The sequence below is a fragment of the Natator depressus genome, chromosome 4, assembly GCF_965152275.1.
Source record: "Natator depressus isolate rNatDep1 chromosome 4, rNatDep2.hap1, whole genome shotgun sequence".
Taxonomy (NCBI): domain Eukaryota; kingdom Metazoa; phylum Chordata; order Testudines; family Cheloniidae; genus Natator; species Natator depressus.
In genome coordinates this window covers 80,267,269-80,293,496 of record NC_134237.1, presented here as the reverse complement: position 1 = coordinate 80,293,496, position 26,228 = coordinate 80,267,269, and the positions used below count along the sequence as shown (strand labels likewise).

At 43.5% G+C, this 26,228-nt stretch overlaps 2 protein-coding genes across 4 annotated transcripts in view; one reads left to right on the top strand and one right to left on the bottom strand.

Moving 5' to 3' along the window:
• Positions 1 to 820: 820 nt before the first annotated feature.
• Positions 821 to 25,855, bottom strand: CFAP96 (cilia and flagella associated protein 96). 2 transcript variants are annotated; one of them, XM_074951267.1, is made up of 8 exons: positions 25,491 to 25,855; positions 24,216 to 24,340; positions 19,610 to 19,829; positions 9,037 to 9,174; positions 8,877 to 8,952; positions 6,449 to 6,628; positions 4,421 to 4,593; positions 821 to 2,494 (listed from the first exon to the last, which is right to left on the bottom strand). In XM_074951267.1, the coding sequence occupies exons 2-8, from the start codon at positions 24,310 to 24,312 to the stop codon at positions 2,449 to 2,451; spliced, it is 930 nt and encodes a 309-aa protein (XP_074807368.1). In that variant the 5' UTR covers positions 24,313 to 24,340; positions 25,491 to 25,855; the 3' UTR covers positions 821 to 2,448. The 2 variants fall into 2 exon arrangements, with proteins under 2 accessions (XP_074807368.1, XP_074807367.1); XM_074951266.1 differs by having other exon boundaries at positions 822 to 2,494; positions 24,216 to 24,380; positions 25,491 to 25,853.
• UFSP2 (UFM1 specific peptidase 2) overlaps positions 25,769 to 26,228 on the top strand; it is a 38,526-nt gene continuing 38,066 nt past the window's right edge. Inside the window, exon 1 of one of the 2 annotated variants that reach the window (XM_074951264.1) lies at positions 25,769 to 25,935. In XM_074951264.1, coding sequence (XP_074807365.1) covers positions 25,912 to 25,935 — 24 coding nt within the window. In that variant the 5' untranslated portion in view covers positions 25,769 to 25,911. The remainder of the gene's footprint in view (positions 25,936 to 26,228) is intronic. The other variant, XM_074951265.1, reaches the window with a different exon arrangement.

Genomic DNA, 26,228 nt, shown 5'->3' with positions numbered 1-26,228 from the left:
GCATTCTACCAGAGAAAGTACCATGAAGCTAGTAAAAGACAAGCTACAGACTTTTAATTTGTATAATAAACAGTAGCATCCAGAGGCTCTAACCAGAAGTGGGCCCCATTATGGTAGGCAATCAGGAATAACCCCATTGTGCTAGGCACAACACAGACACATAGGAACACACATTTCCTGCCCCAATCAACTTACAGTATAAGGGGAAAGGCAGTAGCTCATATGAGAGGCACGTGAGCTTGGCCCACATTCCTGACAGCTGTGAAAATCTCTACTAACAAAGTTCAATCGATTTTTTTAAAATTAAACTTTAAAAGTTTTAATTAAATCTCCAGTGTTTCCAATTTGTTAGAGAATGGAAAAATTGCTGGAATACGAAAGAAGCTAGAAGAGGAAGAGTTACAAAAAGATAAGACGCCCATGGATGTAAAGAAACACTATAGTGCTATTTCAGTCAGCTGCACTACATCTGTAATCAAGGAGTCAAGTTTTAGAACTGCAGTCAAGAAGACATACAGTACAGTTTGCTCTGCTACCTAGTGATTTTGAATCTGGAGCAGTGCTACTCAAAGTGGTGGTCCGCGGACCGGCACGCATCGGCTGCCGGTCTGCGTGCACATTGGAAAAAAAAATTGCCAGTCCCCCACATCAGATAGCTTGAGAAGCACTGATCTAGAGAGTTCAGCAATGATGAATGCATCCAAATGATTGGCCATATATCTTTCTGATATTTCCTATGAAGATGACACCAAAACGTCAAAGGACAGCACTATTACTAATACCTGTTCAATAATATAAAAACTTTTAAATTAAAAAAGAAATGAACCATGCTTGATGTCCGTGGACTTGGAAAACACCAAAACTGCCATATAAATTAAAATATATAAATACTAGTAGGTCCTGTCCCACAGTAACTTTACTCAGGCAAAGCCTCTATTGATCTCAATGGTTATTTTGCCTAAGTAAGGACTGAAAGACCTGGCCAATACTTTACTTTTCATTTTCATACAAATAAATGTTGAAAAACATCATGTTCAGTCTCAATTTTATTTACTTTTTTTTTTTTTTTTTTTGGCTATTACTCAGTGAATAACAAAGTGGTAGGATAGCCCAAGAATCCTTTTGGTATTAAAATGAGTCTCCTAATACATGTTAACATAAAAACATTATCTTTGTGTAACAATTTTGTATGTCTAAATGTTCAAGTTGGATACTTTGTGGATTTTTGTAATAATTTAGCTTTGATACACTAACAAACTGTCCTGAATACCTGAGAGCTTATAGAGACAAGGTGGGTGAGGAAATAATATTTTATTAGACCAACTTCTGTTGGTGAGAGAGACAAGCTTTCTGTGTGTTCGAAAGCGTGTCTCTCTCACCAGCAGAAGTTGGTCCAATAAAAAATATTACATCACTCGCTTTGCCTCTCTTATAGCCTGGGACTGACATGGCTCGAGCTACACTGCATTGGACCTTATACCAATTCATAGAATCATAGAATATCAGGGTTAGAAGGGACCTCAGGAGGTCATCTAGTCCAACCCCTGGCTCAAAGCAGGACCAATCCCCAATTTTTGGCCCAGATCCCTAAATGGCCCCCTCAAGGATTGAACTCACAGCCCTGGGTTTAGCAGGCCAATGCTCAAACCGCTGAGCTATGTGAAGAGGGGGTTAAAGTTCGTGTTTGTGGTCTCAGGTTATAAGAAACTGATTTTTTAAGACACAATAGATTTTTTCAGTTTTTTCCCCTTCACGGAAGTGAAGCCAAACTGCCCTTAAGAAAGATTACAGCAGTTTATGCTGTCAAGAGGCAGAGAGAGGAGCACTGTGAAGTGCAGCTGAATGGAAGTGGTGGCCATGTTTGCTTTGACAGGTTATGGCCTCAGTCCGTTTTGTAAACAATGGGAGATGGTGTCTATTTTGAGAAGGCCATCTTAACAGAAGGCGTATTCTTTTGAAGACGACAATCCAAATACAGTAATGCGTTTTGGCTTGGTTAAGATGAACATCAATCTTTATTGTTTCTAAAGGGAAACCATACCTTTACTTTGCACAATATATTATCTCTGGTTAATAAATACTGATCATCTCAGAAGAGGTAATTGCTGTTTATTGATGCCACCATCATAACATTTATATAAAAACTTAAAATCTAAAATACTTTTTGGTGTGTATGTTCGACATATAAATCTCTCCAACAATACAAGTAAACTATAAAATTTGTATCAATATAGTTTAATTTCACACTTTAAACAAATATAATTTGTACATAATTTATGTATTTATAAACTATAGTCTCAAATAGGATACAATTAAAATCTGGGTTTGCCTTATTTGACTGAATTCTATCTTCCACAAAAGTTTTATTTACTTCAAATGCCCTTTAATTATTGAATTGTTACAGTTTACAAAGTCCAAGAAGTGTATTCTTTATCCCACTATTCAAAGCTAATATATCAAGTGTGCAGTCTTGTAGTTCATTACATTTAGCGATCTGAAATTTAAGTGAAACAAAGCTTCCATTAGATGTGCCAATCACAAGTATATTAGATCTAAAGACAACTTTTGCTAAAACAAAACAAACTGTGCCTCCAGTCCTGCAGCAGGATCCATAAGCATGGATCCCTGCACCTATGGAAAGTCCCACTGATTTCAACAGGGCTCTGCACGAATGCAGGAATCCATGCTAGCAAATTCAGTTGTAGGATCATGGTCTAAATATCAGAGCATTAGCTTTTCAGGGAAAAAACAAAGACTTGTAAAGCAATGTGAAAGCGAATATTGTGACAAAACATTGCTCATTGCATTTCTTAATGTTTATGAGCTATAATTTTCATAGAATAAGTTTGGTATCACCGTTATCTCCCAAAACTCAAGAGAAGTAATAGTATGAGAAAATAAATTAAACTGCGTTCTTTAGATTTCTTTAGGATGGAATACATGGGAGATAGTTTGAAATACTATATTCCATTTCTCTCCCTAGTGCTTATGTTAGATTTAATAGTTCTGTCTATTATTTTCAACAAGCCCATCCTGACTGCATCTGGCAGCAGTCAATGGCACTTTACTACCAGTTACCCATTTTTAAAGTTTAAGGCCTAGTCTAAACACGTTTTTTGTTCCAGAATAACTATTTCAAATAGGGGTGTAACTTTTTACTGAAATAGTTATATTGGTAGAACCTCTAGTGTGGACACAGTTATACTAGTACAAAGGTGCCTTATAACATCTTACCTTATGGAAGGGGGATTAAGATATACTGGTATAGGGCACCTTTATCTAGTATAACTGAATCCACACTGGGAAAAGGATGTGTACCACTTTAAAACAGTACAACATTTGTGTGTAGATAGGCCTTAGTTTCAATAATTAATAAAGGTATATGTGGAGCATCAAACATTCTGGTTTAGCCTTATTGGTATAAATAAAAACTTAAAACTGGCTCTGCAACACAACAGGGCTGCTCACCTCCAGCATCTGGGCATCGTGGGAAAAGGAGGGCAATTAGAAGAGCATTTGGTGGCGGACATGATGGGGAAGAATATTATATACTTTCAACTTGAAGATTAAAAAAAATCTAAATCACAAATGTGAAACACATTCCTATGTGTCAAATTTTCAAGAGTGTGCAGCTAATCTGGAGTTCCCCTACAATGTTTCGCACTACACAGGTGTGCGTGCAAAAATCATAGTTGCATGTGTAGTTAATTGATCTGTATGCAAATATTAGGTGTCTGCTCTTGAAAATGTTTTGCTACGAGAATCTAAAGAAAACAATCTAGTTGTTTATTTACTGTGAATTCTTGAGTTTTGACAAATGAGGACTGAGACCAAATATATTCTAAATATAAACAACATAACACAAGAACTTTAAGAAATGGACTGTATATAAACCTATACTAAAAGAATGTTAATGTTGCAAAGTGAAGCACTCAGAAATTAGCAACTATCAGAGTCCCAATTTAAATACCATGCTCCAGGCTGTACTGGCTTTGATTAGCCATTATTACAGGTTTTATGTTGGCCACCAGAGGGAGCCAATTTTATTTCACATATACAATAGAAACAAAAAAGTCTGTTTTATTTTTAATAAAGATATGTTCCTGGTTCTCTGTACATTGTAGCAAGGGCAGAGGATGTCAGAATCAGAACAGAGCAGGCCAATGATATCATATCATACAGCTTCTTAAGGTCAACAGGTACATAATTTCATTTTAAATTAATCAGAATATACAAAAGAGGAGGAACAAATTCTGAAAATTATTTCGTCTATATGTGTCTTATCCTTTTGTCATTAACTAATTGTTCACCGGGGAAAGAAACACTACTGACTTTTATTTACTTTTTAATTTATTTAAAAAATTCTTACTATTTTATAAACTACAAATATGAAATATCAAAGTAAATGTGAAGTGCTTACCTTGTGACATTTAAAGCCATTATACTTGTAGAAGGCCTGCTTTTTGATCCAGGGGGAGGATGAAAAATCCGTCCTTCTTTATTAGTTGTGATGGGCTTAGAATATTTAACCACATAGGGCTCAGCAGAATGCGAAGGATAAGGATCGAATGTTCCTGCTTTCATGCCTCCTGCCTGGAAAAGAAAAGGAAAGTTTCGAAGTGCTAATTTACAGTATAATTGCTTTAACTGTATTTTTCCATACAAAGGTAACCCAGAACACAGCATGGCAAATCACATCATATTATGTACATATCAGAAAACCACATACCACATGTGTTTAAAGTCAACAGGAAACTGTTAAGCAAATTTAAATAATTATATTGGTGAATACTTGATTGGACAAATTCTTTTCTATATATCCTGGATTATGAGGAAAGAATTTTAAAAATATAAAGGGGATTGTAAAAAAAAATTCAAATTTTTTTAGGGTTTTATTGAGGCAAAAACAGAACCGATAAAGATCACCACTGGTTCCCATCAGTACAGCTCCAATGGTGGTACCAATAGTGATACCATATGGCAGGATTCAAGCATTATTATCAGCATGTTGCCTAACCATGCCCAGAGCACTAGACAATATGGTTGTAGATGCACCACTGGCTAGTCTCTACCAGCCCTCCCACTAGAACAGCAGTGAGAAGGGTGAGGAAGGGGTGGTACCACCTGCATCCTGGTGCTCTCAGATTTGGGGGCGCTGCACAGTTCTGAGTCCTTCAGACGAGTGCTAGGTGGAGGAGTTATCTTATTTTATTCCTATTGTTATGAACTGGGTGAAACCTTGTTAACAGTGAGTTAAAACCTCATTCAGATTGATAGGTGTGAACTCACCCTTCAATTAACATAACTGTAAGCATAAACCCCCACCCAAGACAAAAGGCATGTTTGAACCTGCCCAGGAGCTTTTGGCTGAGTATTGTTTGAGTAGAGGGTGTGTGTGAAGAGTGAGCACATAGAAATTAAGGACAGACAAGAACATAGAGAGAGGGAAAGGCAAGAAAGCCAAGCAGGAGCCTGTAAGCACAGCATGACTCTAGAACAAGCTAGAGAGTGAGCTTTGGGTCTGGGGTTGGCTTGGGGGCTGTAAGCTAAGAAACTGTTCCTTTTGTTCTTGATTCTTTCTGCGTTCAGAGACACAGGATTTTGTTCATTCCTTGTAAATAAACAAGAGTGTATCAAGGAAAATACCAGACTCCATCAATTTATACTTCTAACTGGAACATCCCCAGGGCCTCGAACTCTGACTAGCTGCTCTGGTCGAAAACGGGCAACTTTACATATAAATTTGATTAACTAAATTTTAACAATTGCTCTGTGCTGATTTTAAAGATAAGCCTTTTTCAAGTTATTTAGAACATGGTTTATATGACAAAGTGACTCACCAGCCAGTGAACCACCTTGTGGCTTGGTGCAGCACTGTCAGGGTTTTCCTCTCTCTAACCTTGCTGACCCCACCATTCAGATCTGCTAGTGCCCTCCTTAGTCTGGTGACTTATACCTCCAGCCAGGTCACTTTTTAGCCTCCCAGTTTCGGGGGTAAGTCAGAGTTCAGTCCAATAACAGTACAACTCTAAACCCACTGGGCCTTACAAGCCTTGTCCAGGGGCTTCACCAGGATTTTCATTGGCTGTCTGTAGGGGAACTCAATCCCAGCCTCTACCCTGGGTTTCTGTCCAGGACTCCTATAGCAGGCACTTAAGTTCTTCTTCCCAGGCGCGCACCTTAGAGGGAACTATCGCGGACCACCTGAATGGAGTTCGCAGTCCACAGGTGGTCTGCGGACCACAGTTTGAGACCCTCTGGTCTAGTTATTACGTAGTCCTGTCTTGAGTGAAGGGGAATAGACTAGATGACCTACTCAGGTCTCTTCCAATCCTACTCTTCTACGATTTTTGTCTTCTATACAATATGATTTAAACTTTCTACAAGAACACCACCAAATATTTTGATTTTCACTTTTTGCTACAGTACTTAAAGAGAACAGACTCACCTTTTTAGCAGGAGAACTTGGTTTAAAGGGGTGTGCAACTGGCTTTTCTGGGGTTGGTTTCTTAGCTGGTGCCAAAGGTTTATCATCAAAATATGGATTTATGTCAAAATATTCCCGAGGATAGAGATTTAACTTGAAAGGCCCTCCTTTAACCAAACGCAAATGGTCTTCATGCACCTTCTGTAAAATAAGTAGTTTTAAAGGTATTACCTTGGGCATTTTTACCTCAGATTATTCTGAATAGAAAAAAATAAAAAGAGATTTAAATTCAATCTTGAAAAAAAACTTACTTTTAGCAATGTATTTAATGTTATTTCCTCTGCCAATGTTAATCCTGGCTTCTACATATACCTTAGGCACAACATAATGCATAACGAAACAATCCATTGAGAACAACAAATGCTAGGAAACTATGACACACTAAAAGAAGAATTTAATGACTTCTTAAAATAAGTAAATTAAAAAACTCTTTAAGATCTCAAATTAATTAAAGGACACATGGTACATGTATGGACTTTAACATTACAAATACAGTACAACCTTGCTAATTCATGCTAATGATGGGGAGCAAATTTTCACTGCTTAATGAATAAGAAACAAATGTTGCCCTCCTTCAGAGGACAGAGGTACCTGTGGCAACCAAAACAATGTGCTTCTACTGCATAAGGAGAAGACAGGCTTTGGGGAGTTATACAATTGGTGGTACACCTTTTTTTAATTTAAATTTAGAGCTTGCAAGATGTGCCAGATTGACAACCCAGGAGAATTAAGTCCTTTATTTATCCTCCAGCTTCACCACAATGACCGGCTATGGGTTGACTTGTAGAGACCAACCACCTCTAAGACCAAGAGGATACTTCATTCTCTAACTCCGTTCAGTCCCTGATATTTCTCTTTTGTGTTCTATTTGAAGAGCTGAACAGAGAACTTGTGTGGAGGCCACCACAGTGTGGTGACAGTGTGAAACTCAGGTCTTGTCTTCACTACTGTGCTGTATCAGCACAGCTGCATCTAGTGAAGATGTGCTTCATCAACAGGAGAGCACTCCCTCATCGATGTAGTTACTCCACCTCAATGAGAGGTGGAAGCTATGTCGGCAGGAGAGTGTCTCCCATCAACATAGCCCAGTATAGACACCGCTTTAAGTCGATGTAACTTATGTCACTGAGGGGGGTGGTTTTTTCATGCCCTGAATGATGTAAGTTACATCGACTTAAGCGGTAGTGTAGACAAGCCCTTAGTCATTCTGGAGAGCTCCTCCCCTATTTGTGGTCGGACTTGTATTATGTTACATGTTTCTAATCAGAGATGAGCCCCAAACAAACCCTAAATCTAAACACCCTCAGACTTCACAGGGTTCAGTTCTGGATCTGAACTTTGCAACTTGGGCCCAAACTACCAAAAAAATTTGCAATTTGGGTCATTCAAACTAATAAAAAATTAACCTTTCTAACCCAAATGTGAATTAGTAGCAAACAAAACCCCATTCTTGATGCTGAAACTTATAATATAAGTAAAGTAAAAGCTGTTTTATCTGGCACTTCACCAACTGGAAAGCTCTATAAACTGGCATTTCTGATCTTCACTGAAATTCCGGTTTATAGTTTGGTTGGTGCGGGGCCGGCAGTGGGTTGGGGCACGGGAGGGGGTATGGAGCGTGGGCTCTGGGAGGGAGTTTGGGTGCAGGAGGGGGATGGGGGTGCAAGGTGCCAGATCTGGGGGCTGCTCACCTCGGGTAGCTCCTCACAAGCAGCGACCTGTCCTGGCTGCTCCTAGGCGGAGGCACGGCAGGCAGCTCTGCATGCTGCCACCATCCTGCCCAGAGCACTAGCTCCGCAGCTCCCATTGGCTGGGAACCACAGCCAATGGGAGCTGCGGGGGCAGTGCCTGCAGGCGCCTGCTGCACCTTTGCCTCAGAGTGGCCAGGACAGGGAGCTGCCTGAGGTGAGCACCCCCTGGATCCGGCACCCTGAAACCCCTCCCGTGCCCCAACCTGCTGCCCTGAGCTCCCTGCCGCACCCAAACTGCCTCCCTCTTAGTTAACTGGCATTTTTCACTTACTGGGCACCCCCATTCCCCCAATATGCTGGATAAAACAGCTTTTACTGTATTTTTCTGTATTTACTGTATTTTATTTAATAAATAAATAAATAAATAAATAAATAAAAAATTAATTTGGGTCTCTCTTTCTCTCTCTGAATTCAATACTTTGGGTCAAATCCTTAGCCCACTACACAGCCCAAGCAATAGGACTCTGTGCTGGGGTGACTAAGAGGGAAAGGAATGATATATTTAACAAAAAAGGCAATTTATCTGCAGTCCACTTGGCAAATAAATAAATACTGGTTGCTTTAGGCTAAAAGAAAAACCACAGGAAAGGTAAACTGTTTGCAAATAGTGATTAAATAAAGTTACTGAATAGTTTTACCTTTGCATTCATTTTTCCGATTTCATACACCTCACTTGAGTGTGGATATTGTTTACCTATGGTAAGATTTGGATATCTGTGTAAAGAAAATTAGTAATGGTGACTTCAAAGTTCAGCATTTAATGAAATGCTATTCAGGAAATTATACTGAATATTTTACCCATATCCAATTCCTTTCTTTCCAGGATTTGTGTAAAGGTTCTTTCCAGGAGGAGCATATGCTGTTTTCCCTCTTAGTTGTGCACTGAAGAATGGATATGGACCACCTATAGTTCCATAATAAGTACCCACTCCGCATCTGAAATATAAAATAAACACATAATACAATAATTATTGTTAGTAACAATAAATTAATAATTCGTACCCATTCAGTGCTCTATAGCTTCAAAATTCTGAATGATATTAACTGAAAAACAAGCAACTAACATTTTTGGAGTAAACATACAAAAGTTGAGGTTCTGTTCATTCCGCATGTACAACAATGATCCTATGCACAGTGTGGTAGAGGCACACAATGGGAGTAGATGGGGACAGAGTTAAAGTTTTGGGGCACCTTAGTTGTGCATGTCCACACTCGTCAATGTTTGGCTTTTGGTTTGTTTGCTTTACATTTTCTTTTAACATGTTCCTGCTTTTCACTGTTGTTGTTTTTATGTCAACCTTATATTAAGGGTATTTTTAGATATTTACAACCTTAACTATATTTTACCAACATTTTTTGTATTGAATTTCCTACTGTATGTTTTCCCAACACTTTTTAAGAATGAAGAGGTACTCTCAGGCCCAGGTAGCCAGGGTCTTCAGAGCAATTTCCTGATATGGGGCTTAGGACCCCTGTAAGGAATTAGCTTCAACTATACATGTCCCAAATATGCATTTTATTAAAGAGCATGCAGGCTCTTACAAATATTTTATAACAGCCGACATCAGCCATGTAAACATATGAAAACAAATATTAATATATAAAACTTCCATCAGTGCCCCCCAACTAGTGAAAGGCATTGCTAATCATCAAAGGCAACGGCAAACAAATTTGGGATTTTGCTATTACAGAAAACAAAAGTTGGAAGAACTTCAAAAAAGTGATAATAGAATCATAGAATATCAGGGTTGGAAGGGAATTCAGGAGGTCATCTAGTCCAACCCCCTGCTCAAAGTAGAACCAATCCCCAACTAAATCATCCCAGCCAGGGCTTTGTCAAGCCAGGCCTTAAAAACCTCTAAGGAAGAAGATTCCATCACGTCCCTAGGTAACCCATTCCAGTGCTTCACCACCCTCCTAGTGAAAAAGTTTTTCCTAATATCCAACCTAAACCTCCCCCACTGCAACTTGAGACCATTACTCCTTGTTTTGTCATCTGCTACCACTGAGAACAGTCTAGATCCATCCTCTTTGGAACCCCCTTTCAGCTAGTTGAAACCAGCTATCAAATCCCCCCTCAGTCTTCTCTTCTGCAGACTAAATTATCCCAATTCCCACAGCCTCTCCTCATAACTCATGTGCTCCAGCCCCCTAATCATTTCTGTTGCCCTCCACTGGACTCTTTCCAATTTTTCCATATCCTTCTTGTAGTGTGGGGCCCAAAACTAGACATAGTACTCCAGATGAGGCCTCACCAATGCCGAATAGAGGGGAATGATCACGTCCCTCAATCTGTTGGCAATGCTCCTACTTATATAGCCCAAAATGCTGTTAGCCTTCTTGGCAACAACGGCACACTGTTGACTCATATCCAGCTTCTCATCCACTGTAACCTCTAGGTCCTTTTCTGCAGAACTGCTGCCGAGCCACTCGGTCCCTAGTCTGTAGCAGTGCATGGGATTCTTCCGTCCTAAGTGCAGGATTCTGCACTTGTCCTTGTTGAACCTCATCAGATTTCTTTTAGCCCAGTCCTCTAATTTGTCTAGGTCCCTCTGTATCCTATCCCTACCCTCCAGCGTATCTACCACTCCTCCCGGTTTAGTGCCATCTGCAAACTTGCTGAGGGTGCAATCCACGCCATCCTCCAGATCATTAATGAAGATATTGAACAAAACCGGCCCCAGGACCGACCCTTGGGGCACTCCGCTTGATACCGGCTGCCAACTAGACATGGAGGCATTGATCACTACCTGTTGAGCCCGATGATCTAGCCAGCTATCTGTCCACCTTATAGTCCATTCATCCAGCCCATACTTCTTTAACTTGCTGGCAAGAATACTGTGGGAGACCGTATCAAAAGCTTTGCTAAAGTCAAGGAATAACACGTCCACTGCTTTCCCCTCATCCATAGAGCCAGTTATCTCATCATAGAAGGAAATTAGGTTTGTCAGGCATGACTTGCCGTTGGTGAATCTATGCTGACTGTTCCTGATCACTTTCCTCTCTGGAAGTGCTTCAAAATTGATTCCTTGAGGACCTGCTCTGTGATTTTTCCAGGGACTGAGATGAGGCTGACTGGCCTGTAGTTCCCCAGATCCTGCTTCTTCCCTTTTTTAAAGATGGGCACTACATTAACCTTTTTCCAGTCATCCCAGACCTCCCCCAATTGCCGTGAGTTTTCAAAGATAATGGCCAATGGCTCTGCAATCACAGCTGCCAACTCCTTTAGCACCCCCGGGTGCAGTGCATCTGGCCCCATGGACTTGTGCTCGTCCAGCTTTTCTAAATAGTCCTGAACCCTTCTTTCTCCACAGAGGGCTGGTCACCTCCTCCCCATGCTGTGCTGCCCAGTGCAGTAGTCTGGGAGCTGACTTTGTTCGTGAAGACAGAAGCAAAAAAAAGCATTGAGTACATTAGCTTTTTCCACATCCTCTGTCACTCGGTTGCCTCCCTCATTCAGTAAGGGACCCACACTTTCCTTGACTTTCTTCTTTTTGCTAACATACCTGAAGAAACCCTTCTTGTTATTCTTAACATCTCTTGCTAGCTGCAACTCCAAGTGTGATTTGGCCTTCCTGATTTCACTCCTACATACCTGAGCAATATTTTTATACTCTTCCCTGGCCATTTCCCCTACTAATTGTGAGCAGCAGGTCAAGAAGAGCTCTGCCCCTAGTTGGTTCCTCAAACACTTGCACCAGGAAATTGTCCCCTGCACTTTCCAAAAACTTTCTGGAATGCCTGTGCACTGCTGTATTGCTCTCCCAGCAGATATCGGGGTGACTGAAGTCCCCCATGAGAACCAGGGCCTGTGATCTAATAACTTCTGTTAGTTGCCCGAAGAAAGCCTCATCCAACTCATCCCCCTGGTCTGGTGGTCTATAGCAGACTCCCACCATGACATCATCCTTGTTGCTCACACTTCTAAACTTAATCCAGAGACTCTCAGGTTTTTCTGCAGTTTCATACTGGAGCTCTGAGCAGTCATACTGCTCTCTTACAGACAATGCAACTACCCCATCTTTTCTGCCCTCCCTGTCCTTCCTGAACAGTTTATATCCATCCAGGACAGTCATGTGAGTTATCCCACTAAGTCTGTTATTCCAACCACATCATAATTCCTTGACTGTGCCAGGACTTCCAGTTCTCCCTCCTTGTTTCCCAGGCTTCTTGCATTTGTGTATAGGCACTTAAGATAACTCGCTGATTGTCCTGCTTTCTCAGTATGAGGCAGGAGTCCTCCCCTCTTATGCTCTCCTTCTCGTACTTCCTCCTGGTATCCCACTGCCCTACTTACCTCAGGACTTTGGTCTCCTTCCCCCAGTGAACCTAGTTTAAAGCCCTCCTCACTAGGGAAGCCAGCCTGCTTGCGAAGATGCTCTTCCCTCTCTTCGTTAAGTGGAGCCCGCCTCTGCCTCGCAATCCTTCTTCTTGGAACACCATCCCATGGTCAAAGAATTCAAAGCCTTCTCTCCGACACCACCTGCGTAGCCATTCGTTGACTTCCACGATTCGACGGTCTCCACCCGAGCCTTTTCCTTCCACAGGGAGGATGGACGAGAACACCATTTGCGCCTCAAATTCCTTTATCCTTCTTCCCAGAGCCACGTAGTGTGCAGTGATCCGCTCAAGGTCATTCTTGGCAGAATCATTGGAGCCCACGTGGAGAAGCAGGAAGGGGTAGCGATCTGAGGGCTTGATGAGTCTTAGCAGTCTCTCCGTCACACCATGAATCCTAGCTCCTGGCAAGCAGCAGATTTCTTGGTTTTCCCAGTCAGGGATAAATAGCTCATTTTCCTAACTACAATTATAAGATCCATTTTCAGTTGTTGATAACTTTGCCAAACTTTAAACATTCAGAATGACATTTTCCATGTTAAGTGTCTCTTTGAAGCTGATCTTTTTCTATACCATTTCAGCCAAAATGGCTGTGTCATTTTGGAGAATGAGGCTAGAGAAAGATAAATTGTTTTGATAAATAGCCCATTTTCCTAACTACAATTTCTTTAAAAATACTTTAAAACAAATTAATTTTAAATTTAGGGAGGACAAAAATTGTTTTGCCCACAGTGAAAAAGTCTGGCTACCTTTTCTTTGAAATGCTCTGGTGCCCCAATGCTTTAGAGCAGTGGTTCTCAACCAGGGATACGCGTACCCCTGGGAGTACACAGAGGTCATCCAGGGGGTACATCAACTCATCTAGATATTTGCCTAGTTTTACAACCGGCTACATGAAAAGAAGTCAGTACAAACTAAAATTTCATACAGATAATTACTTGTTTATGCTGCTTTATATACTATATCAGGGATTCTCAAAATGGGAGTTGTGATTTATTTTATAATTATATGGTAAAAATAAGAAAGTAAGCAATTTTTCAGTAATAATGTGCTGTGACACTTCTGTATTTTTATGTCTGATATTGTAAGTAGTTTATAAGGGAGGTGAAACTTGGGTATGTAAGACAAATCAGCTTCCTGAAAGGTTGAGAACCACTGCTTTGGAGCAGGGACTTGAAATTCGGCAAAGGGTGGCTTTTGTGTCAGGAATGGACATTTGGTTATCCCTATAAAAATAGAGTTGAATTTGGTCAAATTATAAATCTTTAAAAAAACTACAGTTTGCAAATGCTCGGTAGAGACTAGCTAAAGATAAACAGCTAAAATCTCCAAAGATTCCATCCTCCCTGGGCCTACTCAGCCTCTCACATCTCCTAGTGCTGACCAGACTGCACATGCACCATCCCCACAGAGCAATTGAGCATCCTCCAGCCCAGAACTACAGGAATTCAGAAAGACTTTCCTTGTAACAGCTGCTCCTAGTTGCTTGAGGCTGGGGTGGGGTTGGGCACTGCAACTGAGAGCAGTAGGCAGTCTCTCCTCAGCTCTGGATCACCCCGCTGCTGGCACCCAGACAGCATGGTGGGGGAACCTATCTGATTCTAATGCATGGAGGAGAAAATCCAGGCCAGGAGGGATGGGAAGGACTAGATTAGAGCAAGAAGACTGGTGAGACTGGAGGTGAAGGGGGAGAAACAGTGACAGGGAGTTGGAGGGAGAGACTGGGACTCGTTGTGCAAGGACACTGGGACTGGGGGCACAGGAAATGCTTGGGCAAGGAGACTGGGAGCTAGTGGGGAAGTAGAGGCTGTGACTGGAAGCTAGTAAGGGAACAGAGGAAGAAAACTAGAAGCCCGTTGGCTGGGGAGTGGAGAACACTGAGATGAGATGAGGAATTGTGGGGAGGGAGGGAGGAACTGGGACTGGCTGGGTAGAGGGGATGAGACAAGCAGCCAGGGAGGGAACATGGGCGGAATCTGAGATTGGATCAGGACCGCAGAGAAGGAGACTGGGACAGGGAGGTAGTGGGAGGGAGAAAAGGAGAGATCAAGTCAGATGAGGAGGTGGGCATGGTGGGGACTGGGACTGACTGGGCAAGGAAACTGGGGACCAGAGCCATCCCTAGGGTATGGCACATCGTGGCGACTGCCCCGGGCCCCGCGCTTTGGAGGGTCCTGTGCTTCCTGAGGAGGTGGGCGGGGGGCGAGGAGCCCCCCTACCAATGTCCCCCTGCCCCCAGCGCCTCCTGCAGGCCCCGCTGATCAGCGCGTCCCCCTCCTTCCCAGCGCGTCCCCCTCCTTCCCAGCGCCTACTGCTGATGAGCTGTTTTGTGGCATCTGGACTGGGCACTGTGGGGGTGGAAAGAGTAGTGAGGGCGCAGCATGCTCAGGGGAGGGGGCAGAACTGGACGGGGAAGAGGCGGGGTGGGATGGGGTGGGGCCTTGAGGGAAGGAGTGGAGTGGGGGCAGGGCCTGCGCGGAGCCAGGGGGAGCACCCTCCAGCAGATAGAAACTGGGTGCCTATGTCCATGGCCCTGCTGGGGACAAGGAGTTGGGGTGGGAGTGGTGGAACTAGGACTGGCTGGGCAAGCAGATTGGAATAGATGTGGGCAGGGGGAGAGACTGGAAGTCTGGAGGAAGACTGGGACTTGGAGAGCAAACTGAGAGAAGAGCAGAACTCTCTCGGCAGGGAGACTGGGACTGGGATGAGAAACCTCAAGAGTGGAGACTGGGGCTGGAAAGGTAAGGAGCATGGGACTGGGACAAGGAGGCAGGGATGAGGAAGAGACAGGACTGGGACTAGGACAGGTTCAATGGGATGGAGAGGAAGAGATCAAGATTGGGAGAAATAGGCAGAGAATCATCTTCCAGAACCCGGAATGAAACCCAAGACTCCTCTGCTGTCAACAATATTCACGAAACCCACTGACAAAAAGTTCGTCTTATCTCCCTCTAGTTCAAGTGGCAGAGATGTGTGTGGTGGAACTAAAGGTTCCATGCCTGCTGAGGAACCACATGGGTCAGTGTGATGCCACATGATGGAATTTTAGTTTTGCGGTTTGCTTTTTTAAAACTTTTCAGAGACAATCACTAATTATGTGTTTCTCATTTTCTGGGTTCCCAATCTGAAGCCCTGACATCTTATTTGGAGAAGTGCTGAGCCCTCACAACTGCAACTGAATTCAGTGAGAGCTGTGCTTGAATATATAAAGTGTTATATATTGCTAACACCTCATTTTTCAGAGTCCTTAAGTGTCTAAAATTGGGCAACCAAAATTAGTAAATACTTTTTACTCTCTCTGTGTAGAGAGTAAAAAGTACTCTCTGTGCCTCTGCTCCCCCTCACCTCATATGGGTTTTGTGAAGTTAATTTCATTAATGTAGACGAAGCCCTTGAGTACTATAGTGATAAGCACCCAAGACAAACTCATGAGTAAATTAATAATTCTGTCTTCAATAGTGGGTTTCAATAGTATGCAGTAAATAAGGCCTAGGGCACATGTTGAACAATGAGGAGAAAACAAAATACCAAATTGCTGTTCGTTAAGTGAGCAACATCCATCTTGTGCTCTAAATGAGGCAGGGGTCATGTGGAAAAATAATGAGATTATGTAACCACTGTACCCCAATGCCTATGTACAAGAGGGCCAAATTAAGGTAGCACAGGCAACCTTCCATTGACTTCAGCAGACTTGAGCTCGGGGCTAGGTGTGCATGGCAATTAAATCCTATTGGGTTGGGGTGGTTTCTATAGAAAATATCACAGAGGTAATAGAAGTGTCTGAGTGAGTGGGTCTCCCTTAACTATAGTGGGATAGCACTCGCCTCCCCATTCTCTGCTCACCAAAGATAGCACAGGCATATACACACCAGCTCCTACATCCCCATTATGGCTGCTCAACTGTCAGTGAATAATTCCATCTTTATGGGTCAACTATACAGGCTCCTAGAACCACCTGATTTCCAACCTCTCTAGTGGAGGGGCTACGGTGTGAGACTGATCTACTTTGTATTGGGGAGAGAGGATGGACTCAGAACTCGGTGGAGAAATGGGACATAAAGATGGCTTAAAACCACCTTTGTACGCACATAACAGAGCACAGCTTGGACACAGGCCAGGATCTGGGCCTTCTACTTCATTGTGATGCAGTCCATGGTAGATGAAAGGGGCCAGTTCCTGGATATTTATGATGAATGATCAGACAAAGTGTATGATGAACACATTTTCAAGCATACTGAAATGTGCAGGAAAAGAAAATAAGGTACACCGTTCCCACTAGACGCCACAGCCATTAACAGAATCTCAGCCCAGATGACTCTTGGTTGAAGAAGCCCCATTTCCTCTCCAAACCTTCTGACATCTGGGGGATACTTTTTAGCAATCTTCCATTTGAAAAAACGGGAAAATCCAACTACAGACAAGTGAAATTAAAGCCCTACTTAGATGGCCAAATTCTGGCTGCCTATGTGCATAAGTATGCATCAACAAATAGCATATACACCCATGGTATTTCTAGAGCATATGGCAGAAAATGACAAATCCTGGCTCCTCAAAAAAATGAACAAGAGGCTACTCTCCAAGCTTTTCACAACCCAAGCCACAGAGAGATGACTGGACATAGCCAATAACTGGTTTGTGTAGTGCAGTGGTCACCAACCGGTCAATTGCGATCGACTGGTCAATCCTAGAGGATCTCCCAGTTGATCACGATCTCCGGTAGCACAATAGGGCTGCCGCTAAGACTCCCTGCCTGCCTCAGCTCCACGCTCCTCCCAGAAGTGGCCAGCGTGGCCCTGGGAGTGGGCGTGGCAGGGGTCTCCCTCCGCATGCTGCTCCTGCCTGCAGCTCCCATTGGCCAGGAATGGGGAGCTGTGACCAATGGGAGCTGCAGGGGCGGTGCTTGCAGAGAGTGGCAGCGTGCAAAGCCACGTTCTGCCTGCCCCCTCCCCAGGGACCGCAGGGGCGTGTTGGCCCCTTCCGGGAGTGGCACGGGGCCGGGGTAGGCAGGGAGCTTGCCTTAGCAGCAGCCACGCAGCACCGCCAACCGGGAGCTGCCGGAGATAAGTGCTGCCTGGCAGGAGCCACGCCCCAACCCAGAGCCCCCTCCCAGAGCCAGCACCCCCACCCCCTCCTGTAACCCAACACTCTGCCCCAGTCTGGAGCCCCCTCCTGCACCCAAACTCCCTCCCAGAGCTTGCACCCCTCATCCCCTCCTGCACCCCAATGCCCTGCCCCACACTCAGCCCAGAGACCCCTCCCACATTACGAACCCCTCGGCCCCAGCCCAGAGCCCACATCCCCTCCCGAACCCCAACCCTCCGCCCCAGCCCGGTGAAAGTGAGTGAGGGTGGGGGAGAGCGAACTACGGAGGGGGGGGGGATGGAGTGAGTGGGGTGGAGTATATCCTGGGTTGCCCTTACATTCAAAAAGCGATCTTGGGCCTAAAAATGTTGGAGACCACTGGCGTAGTGAGTACTGCAGAAGCCACCAGAACACTGGCAAAGCAGCAGAGTATATATGTAGCTAGGCTTTATATTTTTATATATAGTTAGTAAACATGGCTATTTAGAATCCAACTGTGTCCATATGCTCTCCTCATATTATTAATGTGGTATAGAGTGCAAAGACATGATAATTTGGATATTATTCCGTATGCATTCCTTGACTTTTGAATATCCCCTGCAAACAGTTCACCCTCAAAAATTATCCCTACTCCTAGTAAGAAGAGAGTGGTGTAGGCTCTTTGAGAGGCACAAAGTCACCTATATATTATGGACAAGGCTACAATTTTTTCATGGAGGTTGTGGAAGTCAGCCCTATCAGCTGGGGCGGGGCCGCAGCTCCTGGCCGCATTGGGCAACGGGGTCCCCCCACAGCTCCCTGCCTCTGTGGGTGGCGCCCTTGCGCCCCCCAAGCTCCCAGCTGCCACAGGCAGTGGGGCCACAGTTGCAAGTCACCCCGGAGCTCTGGGCCACTGAGGGCAGCAGGGGCCCCCAGAGCTTGAAGCAGCCCCCACAGCTGCCCAACATCTGCAGGTGGTGTGGGGACCCTACAGCTGAGCTCCCCATTTTGTCAGGGATATTTTTAGTAAAAGTCACGGACAGACCACGGGCTTCTGTGAATTTTTCTTTATTGCCTGTGACCTGTCCGTGACTTTTACTAAAAATATCTGTGACAAAATCTTAGCCTTAATTATGGACACATATACTTTACAGTGTATACAGGATAAGTGTACATTTGGGGACACAGAAGCAGAGTGGGGACATTATGCCTGATTGTAAATACCTGCCAGAGCCTGGCCCATAGTTTTTAATATCCCTTTAAGACAATCCTTGTGTTTTAATAAATGGATTGGACAGCTTACATTTCTTTCAATATAACAGACTTTTCCCCCTGCCTGTCTGTATTTGTATTAAAAAGCCCCAAAAGCAGGAAAACTGCTTAGCCCAATAACAGATACATAAACTCTTGCTTTAACTGTAATTGTGTGAAGCTACATGGGGTCTTTGTTCAGAGAGATAAATATTTTCATCAAAACATCAAACGCACTGCAGGCTATTTATGTCTCTGTATCCTCTGACCAACTCAGTCATAGAGGTGTCATCCCATGGTGTTTTCAGTGGGTAGTGCTTTTGTCCTGGTAGTGCCCATTTGTCTCCAGCACTGTGGACTGATCATGCTTTAATATTAGGTATTATAAAAACTCCAAGGTAATGGAACTCTGGCAATGGAAATAGAGAAATTCAGGATAGCGGATTCTGTTAGTCCCATTTCCCATGATGCAGTACTCTTAGCTTCATACAATATTCTGCTAGAGATCTTTAATGTCTCTTTAAGTTTATGTTGGTTATTAGGTGTATGGACTATGGCAGTACTGTGTTTTAACACTGCTTCTTTATCATATGTTGTACATATCTTCTCATAAAAACAAAACCATACTGTTGTTAACAGTTAACTTTTTTATAAAAGTTGTGACAAATTATTTTTAATGCAGCACACACACACAAAAAAGGCAGCCTTTCCCAACACTTACGGCAGTTTGACTCCATTGCTTGGAAGGAATGCTTTGCCCATATTTTTCTTTGACTCTGCCAATCTATATCGCCTCCTTAGTTGCACAGGGTTTGAGTAGGCTTCACCTTCGAAAACCCTCACAAACTGAGGCTCAAAGTAACCTGCCTGAAGAGCTGACAGCATTTTGGTACCCCCAGGTAACATTTGTTTGTTCTTGCTTGCAGCTTCATTGAAAGGGCCTTTAAAACAAGTAAGCATTGTAAATATTCACTTAACTCTACAGATTCTCTTAATTTAAATTTAGAAATTAAAAATGAAGACTGGGTATGGATGGTTCAAAGGGGCTGATAATGCAATACAGAACCTTTCAGCTGTAAGTCACATGTGGTAGTGACTGATTGCTGATACTATATGGCAACTGTTCAGTAACCTAATATATGAAAAATGAATTGTTTGACTCAGTCAAGTTTCTAGTGGCATGAACCATAACACAAAAATACCATTGCAATTAGCACCTTTTGGAGGGAGGCCATAACTATTCTGCACTAACATCTAGCATTATCTAGAAGAGGAAGGTATAACAGGATCCAATGGCTGGAAGTTGAAACTAGACAAATTCAGACTGGAAATAAGGCGTGATATTTTAAGTGAGAATAATTAGCCATTGGAACAATTTACCAAGGGTCATGATGGATTCTCCATCACTGATCATTTTAAAATCAAAATTGGATGCTTTGCTAAAAGATCTGCTCTAGGAATTATTTTTGGGGAAGTTCTATGGCCTGTGTTACACAGGAGGTCAGACAAGATGATCACAATTGTCCCTTCTGGCCTTGGAATCAATGAACATCACTTCACAAAGGCTGACTCTTACTGAGGGTCAAACTCTGTTATCCTGGACTCATCATGAGTAATGCCACGAGTAGTTCCAATGAACAAGAGTGAGGATGAAAGAATCCAGCCCTAAGTAATAAATAAATAAATCTCCTATGCACATTGGTCAACTACAAGCAAAGAAATAAAAGATTACCACTAAATTTAAAGTACTGAAAACATAATCTTATAACAGAAATGCCAGTTGGAGCAGCCACACAGAAAAAACTACCTGCTCTCAGCATTGGCATGTCAGGAGAAGATAAGGCTTTCCATAATGCCAGTTCAGTTTTAACATTACAAATGCAAACAAAGATAACCGAGGAGCAAAACTGTGGAGCAATTTACTGTTGGATTAAGTCATCATATTAATGCTGTTCTGCAGCTGAGTCTCTTAGCAGAATATTCAAAATAATGAAGATAATTTGCATATTGACTGACAAAGAAAATTGGTGTCCCATTTTTTGTTTTCTTTCAGTACAATTGGGAAACAGTTTGAAAGGACCTAATTTCTTAAAATGTTCATTTCAAAGAAGTAGAATCATAGAATATCAGGGTTGGAAGGGACCTCAGGAGGTCATCTAGTCCAACCCCCTGCTCAAAGCAGGACCAATCCCCAATTAAATCATCCCAGCCAGGGCTTTGTCAAGCCTGACCTTAAAAACTTCTAAGGAAGGAGATTCTACCACCTCCCTAGGTAACGCATTCCAGTGTTTCACCACCCTCCTAGTGAAAAAGTTTTTCCTAATATCCAACCTAAACCTCCCCCACTGCAACTTGAGACCATTACTCCTTGTCCTGTCATCTTCTACCACTGAGAATAGTCTAGAACCATCCTCTTTGGAACCACCTCTCAGGTAGTTGAAAGCAGCTATCAAATCCCCCCTCATTCTTCTCTTCTGCAGACTAAACAATCCCAGTTCCCTCAGCCTCTCCTCATAAGTCATGTGTTCCAGACCCCTAATCATTTTTGTTGCCCTTCGCTGGACTCTCTCCAATTTATCCACATCCTTCTTGTAGTGTGGGGCCCAAAACTGGACACAGTACTCCAGATGAGGCCTCACCAATGTCGAATAGAGGGGAACGATCACGTCCCTCGATCTGCTCGCTATGCCCCTACTTATACATCCCAAAATGCCATTGGCCTTCTTGGCAACAAGGGCACACTGACTCATATCCAGCTTCTCGTCCACTGTAACCCCTAGGTCCTTTTCCGCAGAACTGCTGCCTAGCCATTCGGTCCCTAGTCTGTAGCTGTGCATTGGGTTCTTCCATCCTAAGTGCAGGACTCTGCACTTATCCTTATTGAACCTCATCAGGTTTCTTTTGGCCCAATCCTCCAATTTGTATAGGTCCCTCTGTATCCTATCTACCACTCCTCCCAGTTTAGTATCATCCGCAAATTTGCTGAGAGTGCAATCCACACCATCCTCCAGATCATTTATGAAGATATTGAACAAAACCGGCCCCAGGACTGACCCCTGGGGCACTCCACTTGACACCGGCTGCCAACTAGACATGGAGCCATTGATCACTACCCGTTGAGCCCGACAATCTAGCCAACTTTCTACCCACCTTATAGTACATTCATCCAGCCCATACTTCTTTAACTTGCTGACAAGAATACTGTGGGAGACCGTGTCAAAAGCTTTGCTAAAGTCAAGAAACAATACATCCACTGCTTTCCCTTCATCCACAGAATCAGTAATCTCATCATAGAAGGCGATTAGATTAGTCAGGCATGACCTTCCCTTGGTGAATCCATGCTGACTGTTCCTGATCACTTTACTCTCGTGTAAGTGCTTCAGGATTGATTCCTTGAGGACCTGCTCCATGATTTTTCCGGGGACTGTTGTGAGGCTGACTGGCCTGTAGTTCCCAGGATCCTCCTTCTTCCCTTTTTTAAAGATTGGCACTACATTAGCCTTTTTCCAGTCATCTGGGACTTCCCCCGTTCGCCACGAGTTTTCAAAGATAATGGCCAAGGGCTCTGCAATCACATCCGCCAATTCCGTTAGCACTCTCGGATGCAACTCGTCCGGCCCCATGGACTTGTGCTCGTCCAGCTTTTCTAAATAGTCCCTAACCACCTCTTTCTCCACAGAGGGCTGGCCATCTACTCCCCATGTTGCGATGCCCAGCGCAGCAGTCTGGGAGCTGTCCTTGTTAGTGAAGACAGAGGCAAAAAAAGCATTGAGCACATTAGCTTTTTCCACATCCTCTGTCACTAGGTTGCCTCCCTCATTCAGTAAGGGGCCCAACACTTTCCTTGGCTTTCCTCTTGTTGCCAACATACCTGAAGAAACCCTTCTTGTTACTCTTGACATCTCTTGCTAGCTGCAGCTCCAGGTGCGATTTGGCCCTCCTGATTTTATTCCTACATGCCCGAGCAATATTTTTATACTCTTCCCTGGTCATATGTCCAACCTTCCACTTCTTGTGAGCTTCTTTTTTATGTTTAAGATCTGCTAGGATTTCACCATTAAGCCAAGCTGGTCGCCTGCCATATTTACTATTCTTTCGACTCATCGGTATGGTTTGTCCCTGTAACCTCAACAGGGATTCCTTGAAATACAGCCAGCTCTCCTGGACTCCTTTCCCCTTCATGTTAGTCCCCCAGGGGATCCTACCCATCCACTCCCTGAGGGAGTCGAAGTCTGCTTTCCTGAAGTCCAGGGTCCGTATCCTGCTGCTTACCTTTCTTCCCTGTGTCAGGATCCTGAACTCGACCATTTCATGGTCACTGCCTCCCAGATTCCCATCCACTTTTGCTTCCCCCACTAATTCTTCCCTGTTTGTGAGCAGCAGGTCAAGAAAAGATCCCCCCCTAGTTGGCTCGTCTAGCACTTGCACCAGGAAATTGTCCCCTACGCTTTCCAAAAACTTCCTGGATTGTCTATGCACCGCTGTATTGCTCTCCCAGCAAATATCAGGAAAATTAAAGTCACCCATGAGAACCAGTAATTAAATGCTATACATATCCTATAGAGCAATCTACTTTACCTGGTTTGTCAGGGGTTTCATAAATTTTAATTGGTCGCCTGTTAACCTAATTTTACATAATTTATCTACATTTCTCAAAAGTCACAGCTATTAATTTAAAATTTGAGTCATAAGGACATTATAAATTTTAAAAAATGCTGCCCTCATTTGGGACGTGCAAATGCTGGAGGGCTACACAATCTGTGAGTTGACATTTCCAAGGGAAAGAATGCCCAATGTGGAAAGCCAAAAGAATATGTACTATACCAAAAGTCTAAAAGTAAATCCATTTGCAATGTCTTTGCACGGAGCAGCTGGAATCCTACCACCACTTATATCCCATGGTGTGATGAAAAGAAGCCCCTGGAAATCTCCACAATTATGATAGAGAAGGGGGATGAGTCACTGGACGTGACACCTACTCCCCACCAGCTGGTAGGTAAAGACCAGTAATTTCAATAGTATATTTTATCTGTAACTTGGACAACAAAATGCAGCATATATATTTTTATTAATCTTAATACATAAAACTCGGCTAAACTGAAAAATATTTACCTTTTTTATGCCGTCTCTTTTTGCATTTATTGTGACATATTAAGCAGACCTCTACTAAAAATGGATTATGCCACACTGAGCAAAGATAGAGAGCTTTTTGGTTACTAAGAAAACCCAGATGTCTCTAAAAAGACTAATAGAAAACAGTGAGTCAGTAGAAAGACAGATTAGACGGCTATTGGAAAATCCTTATTGCTAAAATGAAATGTACTTACGCATATAGTGTGTGACATATTTATCTCCAATGGTAACATACTCCATTTCACTGAAGAGGCCAATCCTCTCCATGTCAGATTTTCCTTCTCCAGGCATGGTTGGTTCTGTGTGACACTTCACTACACTAGAAAAATGTAGATGTTTTCTTATGCTCACTTCTTTTACTGCAAAGCCATACAAATAGAGTTATAGTCAAAGTCTGCAACAAGTTTAAGCATTTAAAATAAAATGTACCATTATGGTGCTGAGATTCTTTGGTTCAAAAGCATTAGCACTCAATTCCTTTAAGTTTCTGTTGTACTCAGCATGTAACACTATCTATAAAGTAGGACATAACTGGGGTGGTGATGGTGAGAAGAGGACTGAACTAGACTGTCTGGGAGAGAACCAGCATTAACACATGTCCTTTAAAAAAAAAAATTTAAAACCATTATGAGACAGATATGGCCCACATTCATCTGTGGTGTAAATGGGTTCAACTCTTATTAAAATTTCTGGATCAGAATTTGGTAACAAGTACCCTTAAAATATTGAGATCAGGGATCTGAGTAGTGCAGATTGTTGGTAAGGATATGCAGGATAGCATATCCTTTTGCTTTCTAGATTACCTTCAGCTGTGCTTTGTAGTCATCCTTGGTTAACAACAGACAGGAGATGTGAAGGAGTTTTGGGATCCCTATTGTGGTAATCTAAATCCTAATCCTGAGAAGTGCTGACCAGCTACAATTCCCACTGACTTCAAAAATGTAAATGATTGAGGTCAATGGTAGCCATGGGTGCTCAGCTCTTCTCAGGATCAGTCCCTTAATCAGCATACAAAGAGACTACTGAGCACTGCATTAAGGATATATGGTGTATAATATATTTTACCTGCCTCTCAGGGATGCTGAGCAATTTAATGTATTAATATTTGTAAAGCTTTTTGGATGGAAGATGTTGCAGAAGTGCAATGTACTGTTAAAAAGTAAAAACTGATTTTAAATGATGATGTAACCACCAGTTACATACAAACACACAAATATAACTACATCGGTTTACATAGCCGTAAATATATTTTTGTAACTATAATTACAGCAGCGTATGACTAATCAATGCATAAATATCATTACAGCATCAATTATTGCATATATTTGCATGATTAAACAATTTGCATGAAATCTTCCTTTACAGTAACGACTGACTGTTAATTGCAGTGGCTGAGGTGAGCCGCATAGAGAGGGAATAATCTGCAGCACACGCTTTAAGGAGGACGTCTGGACTGATTTCTCACTCACCTCACACCAACCTCGCCAGGTGTGTTGCAGAGGGTCAGCGGCAGCCCCCTCCTCTCCGCATCCCCAAGCGGCAGCAGCAGCAGCTTCTGAGAGGTACAGGACTCTACCCAGGACTCTTTGTTGATGCAGTTGCTCTGGATTCGGGAAAGTCCAACAACACATGAACAACATTTCAGTGTTGTCCCCCCTGTCTGTCGAGTCCTGTTGATATAGTCCAGAAGTTGCGCGCGCCGCGCACCCGCGCTGCACCTTGGGAATTGTAGTCCCCTCTTGTCAGCGCCTTCGCTCACATGACCTGCCTGGGCGTTCTCGGCCTGCCGCCTTTCTCTTGCTGGAGTGACACGTCAAACATTACGGCGCGTGCAAGGGAACCGGCCTGTTCCAACCCCCGATCGGGGTGGGGGAGAGGCGCGTGCGGACTATGAGTACGGTGCTGACAGACGTGGTGAGTCCGCGCCGCTGGGGTGGCTAAAACAGCGGGTCAGGGCGCTTCTGCTGGGCGGGGAGGGGGCAGCCGGCCCGGTGCATGCTGGGAGCTTCTCTCCCACGTGGTGCGCTCACTGTCGAATTCTTGTCACCTCGGGTCTAACGGTGCCCGACCCCGGCCCGGCCCGGCCCGTTCTCGAGGGGCCGCAGCTCGGAGTGACCCTTGTGCCACTACATCGCCGGCCTGTCGCTACGTCCGCGCGGGCGCCTCCCCTGCTGGGGTCCCTCGTCCCCCATCTCCGCTCCCGCCTT

Excerpts from the sequence above, each read along its gene's own strand:
- CFAP96 (XM_074951267.1), bottom strand. The coding sequence starts at position 24,312 with ATGCCTGGAGAAGGAAAATCTGACATGGAGAGGATTGGCCTCTTCAGT. Across the intron at positions 19,830-24,215 it reads ATATGTCACACACTATATGC|GCCCTTTCAATGAAGCTGCA; the intron begins GTAAGTACATTT and ends CTTGTTTTAAAG. Across the intron at positions 2,495-4,420 it reads ATGGCTTTAAATGTCACAAG|ATCGCTAAATGTAATGAACT; the intron begins GTAAGCACTTCA and ends CTTAAATTTCAG.